Below are 7,412 nucleotides of genomic sequence, written 5' to 3'. Positions count from 1 at the left end.
TAACTACCTATGTAATCTACATATGGGGTACTCATATCAATACGAGGTGTCATTAAAAAGACAACGGGGACAGGCCTAGGGCTGCAAACGAGGTAAGTGAGGATCCCCGGGGGTGATGACAACGGGGTGGGAAACGGCATGGGCGCTCTCGCGTGCAAACAATATACATGGTATGGGCGCCGCATTCGCGAAGTGATCCTGGGGCTGCAAGTAAGAGGGGGGGTGATGACGACGGGGTGGGAAACGGCATGGGCGCTGTTGCGTGCAAACAATATACGTGGTATGGGCGCCGCATTCGCGCCGTAATCCTGGGGCTGCAAACGAGGTAAGCGAGAGGGGGGTGATGACGACGGGGTGGGCACTCACCATTTGACAGTGCCCATGCCACGGCATGGGCGCTGTCGCGTGCAAACGACGTATGTGGTGTGGGTGCCGCATTCGTGTGGTATCCAGTGTGTGCCGTGATCCTGGGGCTGCAAACGAGGTAAGCAAGAGGGTGGGCACTCACCATTTGACAGCGCCCATGCCGTGGCATGGGCGCTGTCGCGTGCAAATGATGTACGTGGTGTGGGTGCCGCATTCATGTGGTATCCAATGTGTGGACTGGTAGCTACCACTTACATCATGTACTCCTGAGCTGTACCATAGAAGTTCCTGCTTAGCTACCGTGAATGAAATGAAATGAATTTTCATTCATTCACGGCACCTGTTTCATTCTAGATAATTTATTCTGTTTCATTCATTCCTGGCGACTGTTTCATTTTTTTCTTTCATTCCACCAGGGCAACTGTTTCATTCCTTGCTTCATTCTTCTCAGGTGCCTATTTCATTGTTAGAGCTGGGAAAATGATTATGTAATTGATACAAAATATTTAAGTGCCTTATTTGGCAACAGCATGCCTATCTCATTGTGTATTTGAGCCTCAAATGCAAAAGTACCCCCATATGGCCTCCCACACCACTGCAGTAGGGCACAACACATATCAGGCATAATTGTATATTATTTCCTTATTTAGATGTGTGTTAAAACATCGAAATTGTTGCCTGAAAGAATGAAACAAAAATGAAATAACTGCCTGGAAAGAATGAAATGAAAATTCCATGGCAATGAATGAATGAAAAAAATGAAACAGTTGCCAGGAATGAATGAAACGAAAGAATAAAGCAAAAAATGAAACAGTTGCCATGGTGGAATGAAATTAAAAAAATGAAAGAGTCGCCAGGCATGAATGAAACAGAATAAATTTCATTCTTGTCAGTAGAAATGAAGAAAAAATTGAGATGAAATGAAATGAAACAAAAAGTATTTCATTCTCGACGGCAATGAATGAGAATGACTTGGAATGAAACAGGTGCCGTGAATGAATGAAAATTCATTTCATTTCATTCACGGTAGTTAAGCAGGAACTTCTATGGTACATGCCAGGTTTTACATGATGTAAATGGCAGCTACTAGTGATGTGTGCCGTGATCCTGGGGCTGCAAACGAGGTAAGCGAGAGGGGGGTGATGACGGGCCACAGCATGGGCGCTGTTGCGTGCAAACGACGTACGTGGTGTGGGTGCCGCATTCATGTGGTATCCAGCGTGTGCCGTGATCCTGGGGCTGCAAACGAGGTAAGCAAAAGGAGGTCATGACGACGGGGTGGGCACTCACCATTTGACAGCGCCCATGCCGTGGCATGGGCGCTGTCGTGTGCAAACGACATACGTGGTGTGGGCGCCGCATTCGTGTGGTGTCCTGGCTCACCAATCTGACAGCGCCCACGACTGGGCGCTGTCCCTCGTTTCTTTGTTGGCTTCGTTCTGCATGCCGCTTTGGTGGCTTGGTGACATGGCGGCGAGAGGCATCGAGGATGACGTGGCGTGGCAACGAGAGGCGTCGAGAGGTGTCGAGAGTGACCGACACCACCGCCGACGTTGTGGAACATCAGCGGTGGTGCGTCGGGGGTGGTAAAGGATGGGTAGTGGTGGTGGTGGAAGAGAAGGAGATGGTCACACAGGTGTGACCTGCTTGCAAACAACAAACATGATGCTTTGGGGTGACGTTTGAACCTCACGGGTAAGTCACGTGACACAACCCTGCAGACTGAACAAAATGCTCAATCCTTGTTTCATCTAAGACTTAACTTTACTTACATCTAAGTACTACAAAATTACTAGTCTTTCAAATGCTATGTTTACATCACTGTTTTATGACATTTTCGCTTTTTTGTCTATTATTAATTAATAATAACAGTCAATCTATTAATGTTCCATTCAGTCCAGTCCAGTGGACTCCACTGGACTGCCACTGGACTCCTAACATTGGTATAATGTTTGTTGTAATTCAGTCAATAGTCCAGTGGACTCCACTGGACTCCACTGGACTCCACTGGACTTTGACTGGACTCTGAAAAGTGGCTTGCAGTCCAGTGGGAGTCCAGTGGACTGGACTGGACTGGACTGGACTGGACTCCAGTGGACTGGGCATTCTGCCAGCCAATCTGGCCTGGTAAGAGGGCCACTGGAATCCACTGGAGTCCACTGGAGTCCACTGGAGTCCACTGGAGTCCATATGGATTACGTGGGGGAGGGTAAAGACCTCGCTTTCGGTTCAGACCTCCTCAGGCCCAATACTATAACAATGTCAACATTCACAATGAAGACAAACACAACACATATCTGGAAGACTATCACCATCCGGTTCGGATGGACAACCAACACCTCTGACTTCCTCCTCAATTTTCAGGCCAACACCCATGTCAATATGGGCCATCTGGCTTTGGTGGAAGAGGATGTGGTGGCTGCTCCCAATATTGAGCATATGCTCATCCATATGAGTTTAGTGGGTACTATGGGCAAGGCCATGAAGGCTTTGCTGGTTATGGCCATCAGAGGTTGGGATGTGGGCCTTTCAAAAGTGGTGATGACTCTGACTGATTCTCAGAGGGTAATCTGCTACGTAGACAATACTCTGGTGAGGGCCATGGTTTCTGAGTGTTTGTCATTGGATTGGGAGCTCAATTGCATCTTTACTGTGTGTATCATCTTTACTCTTTGTTTCTGGTAAACAGGGTTACACCAGACTTAGAATAGTTCTGGTAGACAAGGCAACACTGTACATAGCATACTTTATTTCTGGTAGATAGAGTATGTCGTGGACTCTTACTTAGTGGTTTCTGGTAGACTTTGCTTTGTCATACTTGTATTTCAGGTAAATATAAGTATTTGCTGGCCTTCTACTTTGTTTGCCGATAACAGGGCTAAGGCTGACTTATACTTGTTTTTTGGTATATGGAGTTTACTTGTGGTGCAAGCTAAGGTGGACTTATACTTTTTTCTGGTATATGGAGTATACTTGCTAAGCTGATCTGAATCTGGCTGGCCTTGTACTGTTTCTGAGAATGGGGCTAAGCCTGACTTAGCATACTTTTTTTGTGGTTAACTTGGGGTACAAGCTAACCTTACCTAATTATTGCTGGCCTTCTACTGTGTTTCTGAAAAAGGGGGCTAAGGCTAACTTAGCATACTTTTTGGCTGGTATATGGAGTATACTTGGGGAACAAGTTGACCTTACCTGAATATTGCTGGCCTTCTACCGTGTTTCTGGAGAGTGGGGCTAAAGCTGTCTTAGCATACTTTTTTGGGGGGGTATAAGTGGATGCATACAGAATTTTTCTCTCAAATGTCTTCAGTTGTCAAATTCAATGAATGATATCAATTAAGTTCAAACAGAGCCTCTCTGATTGGATTGGATGGGTATGGTTTGGGGGTATAAACAAGAATGGTATGGTAGATGTGAGCTAGATTGACAGAATCCATTGCACTTTTCGGAAGTTTCTCTTACAATAGTCTAGTTTATGTTTTGTATGGTAGCTTGATGCCCTTCAGAATGGCCTGACACATGTTTTGGAAGGATAGAAATAATTGCAAGAGCTTAATTTTTGTTTGAAGTCAGAAGTGAGCCCCAGCATGGGAACATAACATGATGGGACATTGACAGAAATTATCACACTTTTTGAATTGTCTCTTACAATAGTCTAGTTTATGTTTTGTATGGTAGCTTGATGCCCTTCAGAATGGCCTGACACATGTTTTGGAAGGATAGAAATAATTGCAAGAGCTTTAATTTTGTTGTAAGTCAGAAGTGAGCACCAGCATGGGAACATGATATGATGGGACATTGAAAGAATCTATCACACTCATTGGAATTATGCCTCAGAAGACTCTGGTTTATAATTTGTATGGTAGCCTGATGACTTTCAGATGTGTTATATTCTAAGCCCTCTGGCCCACATTCTCCTTTCCTAGACTAGGGGTTTCTGTGAGTTCTAAGTGATTACTAGTTTACTCTTACAATGTTGATGCGGGTGAAACATATTCAACTGTATAAAATCCGATTTTCGCGATTTTACCATTAAAATGGTCTTCTCTGTACATACACTATATACAGTTGCAATGATATAAGAGTCTTTGAACATACCCAGTTCAGTAGACTAAAAGTGCATATGTGTCGAGTCTGAACATAGGACTAAGGCCTTGGAGCTGGCAGCAGTATGCGCCGTGACATTATACTTGGGGCCTATCTAGGATTCACCCACCATGAAATAGAGTATAAAGAAGCTCTAGAGTAAACCACCCAACACAGGGACAAGAATGCATTACTACCAAGGGTTTTATCCTGCGATAATACTTCCAAGACTTCTAGAAGATAAACTACATGTGGACATTATGAAATAATGTTCTACTACTAGAAAGACTATACTGCGACTATGTAGTATATGTACAAGGACCAAGCGTGGCTTGCGGCCATGTAAAACGTCAAGTACGGCAATACCCGTGTACACATCAAAGAGTGATGTGTTGTATCGTCCAAGACATGTGATGCACAAACCTGGAAAGACATTAGGTAATCCATCCTGGAGACCCCCTGATAATTAAGAAAGTCATTTGAAGCTCTTCGGAGTGCCATCCGATCTCCATATGATAACAGAAACCGTGCCGAGGTATTTTAAATTAACGACCTCCGGAAATAAAGAAGCCGGCAGTGTGTCTGCATATGTATCAAACACATCAGCATGCCCATCACTGAAATGACATGATATGTCAAATTAGTAGCCAAGCCCATGATAAAGAAGCATGCGGAACTGGTCCGGACTAGATATAATTAAAACCGGATTGTTCCGCATACACATCAAACACTGATGTGATTGACAAAGAAAAGATACCAACACTACAAAAACTGTAGTGTACCACAAGAGAGATACTATAAACTATACCACACGATCATTAAAAAGCTATTTGTATTTCGGACCAATACATAACCGTAGAAAACACATGTAAAAGCATAGATAGGGGTTTTTGGAGTATATAAGGAGCGCACTGGCAGGTCAAAAGGAAGGAATCGTCCCCCGTTGACCAGCTAGTTGCACTCCAAGTAGAGACTTAGGAGGTGGACAGTTGTAATCAATTAAAGGAGATTTCTTTGTGGTCAGAAAAGTACAGTGTGAACGAAGCCAGCGTGCTTGGGAGTCAACTTACTTGGAGACTTGAATAAGAGGTTTTAAGCACAGTATCATTTAGACGAGACAGCATACTTGTATCACCAGTTTTGGAGTGTAGTGACATAATAAAAAGCTCAAGGGAGTTATAAAAATCCGATAAATCCGTGTTTCGTGTCAATAAAGAAAACTGTGTTCAAGAACTTTACATTTGAGCAACCAGGTTCCCCGAAAGACATACTTTGTTCTATTGAACTATTCTAATACCACACCCAATAATAAAACCCTGTTTTGAGACGAAAACTCTTGAGACTTAAACCTAAGAAGACAAAAGTGGTATTTCTTAATACCAAAGGCCCTCGAACTTGTGCACTGAGATTGTGATAGTGTGTGTGTGTGTGTGTGTGAGAGTGTTAAGGTGTTTAGGGTTTTCCCGATGCGCTTGATCCTTGTTTGCGTATTTCGCACTTTCACGGCAATGGTATGGTAGGATCCCTGGACTTTGGTATGATTCCAATGCCTTGGTATGGTTGAACTCCATTCATATGGTATGATTCCATCTCTATGGGATTATTCCAATGGTATGGTATGGTATGGTATGATTCCATGTCTATGGTATTATTCCAACAGTGTGGTGTGGTATAATTCCATCACTATGGTATTATTCCAACAGTGTGGTGTGGTATAATTCCATCACTATGGTATTATTCCAACAGTGTGGTGTGGTATAATTCCATCACTATGGTATTATTCTAACAGTGTGGTGTGGTATAATTCCATCACTATGGTATTATTCCAACAGTGTGGTGTGGTATGATTCCATCACTATGGGATTGTCCCAATGGTATGGTATGGTATGCTTCCATCTCCATGGTATTATTCCAATGGTATGGTATGGTATGATTCCATCACTATGGTATTATTCCAATGGAATGGTATAGTATAATTCCATGTCTATGTGATTATTCTGTTCATATGATATGATCCCATTCATATAGTCTGGGGTAGGAGGTGCATATGCCAGGGTGTACTATTGAGAGGTAATGACAAGATCAAGATGTTAGCATGGTTGCATTGGTGTGTAGAGAGTCAGTGCATCCTCAAAAAGGAACAAAGGCAAAGGACAAAACAATACAATATAGCTGATTATGTGGAAAAGTTGATTACAAAGTGATTTTTGTAGATGCGGGCAAAATACATGTCAGATTGTTGGAGGACTGTCTAAGGCAACTACTGACCTTTTGTAGAAAACATGCACATCAACCCAAGTCAAATAACTGGGGGGAGTCTCCAATGGCAAATCATCATTGATCCTGCAATTCTCCTATAAGTGCCTACACACATATTAATCAAGAAACATTTTATTGTGTTACACAACTGTGTAACATTCGAACTTGAGCCTCGCAACATGTGCATATAGTGTTGTACTTTTCTTAACATGTAGAGCCCTGTTGATATTTCTTGAGGTGCAGAGCGTGGGTTCCATAAACATTTTGTTACATTACATTCAAACTTGAGCCTTGCAATATGCACATATAGTGTTAAACAGTTCTTGAAATGTGAATCCCTGTTGATATGTCTTAAGGTGCAGAGCAGGTATAAGATTGGTTGGTTGGCCCAAAGCCAAGCCTGTTAGTGATATGTTTGTGTTCTATAGTATGACATTATTATACTATCAAGAAGTGCACAAACATGCATTTCTGGAACAAAGTGATTGGATGTAATAGAGGTGAAGGCAAAATAGTTGTTAGCCCTCACATGAAATTGCCTTGGTAAGTGGCTTGTGATGGATACTATGAACGGCTTGCATAAATGCTATTTGAGCTGATTTTAATAGATTTCTGCTGGCTTTTGAGAGATGAAGATAGCTGCCAATTGTAGCTCAAAATGTCAGAAGAAATATGAAGAGTCAGTCCACCAAAAAATGGAG

The 7,412-nt window shown here is 42.8% G+C and overlaps 3 protein-coding genes across 3 annotated transcripts in view; 1 reads left to right on the top strand and 2 right to left on the bottom strand.

The window, feature by feature from the left end:
- LACBIDRAFT_330820 (uncharacterized protein) overlaps positions 1-525 on the bottom strand; it is a gene marked incomplete at both ends in the record, with an annotated part of 3,195 nt that extends 2,670 nt beyond the window's left edge. The window contains 3 exons of the mRNA XM_001885060.1: positions 168-314; positions 367-473; positions 509-525. Of these exons, the coding sequence (XP_001885095.1) occupies positions 168-314; positions 367-473; positions 509-525 (271 nt within the window). The remainder of the gene's footprint in view (positions 1-167; positions 315-366; positions 474-508) is intronic.
- Positions 526-1,570: 1,045 nt separating this feature from the next.
- On the bottom strand, positions 1,571-1,930 carry LACBIDRAFT_304892 (uncharacterized protein; the record flags this gene model as incomplete). Its single annotated transcript, XM_001885059.1, has 2 exons — positions 1,571-1,605; positions 1,657-1,930. The coding sequence occupies 2 exons, from the start codon at positions 1,928-1,930 to the stop codon at positions 1,571-1,573; spliced, it is 309 nt and encodes a 102-aa protein (XP_001885094.1).
- Positions 1,931-7,174: 5,244 nt separating this feature from the next.
- Positions 7,175-7,412, top strand: part of LACBIDRAFT_330818 (uncharacterized protein) — a gene marked incomplete at both ends in the record, with an annotated part of 1,532 nt that continues 1,294 nt past the window's right edge. Inside the window, one exon of the mRNA XM_001885161.1 lies at positions 7,175-7,254. Within this exon, the coding sequence (XP_001885196.1) occupies positions 7,175-7,254 (80 nt within the window). The remainder of the gene's footprint in view (positions 7,255-7,412) is intronic.

Source organism: Laccaria bicolor, genomic scaffold, assembly GCF_000143565.1.
Source record: "Laccaria bicolor S238N-H82 LACBIscaffold_29 genomic scaffold, whole genome shotgun sequence".
Classification (NCBI taxonomy): Eukaryota; Fungi; Basidiomycota; class Agaricomycetes; order Agaricales; family Hydnangiaceae; genus Laccaria; species Laccaria bicolor.
Note: the sequence above shows the minus strand (reverse complement) of the source record. Positions and strands in the feature narration are given on the sequence as shown.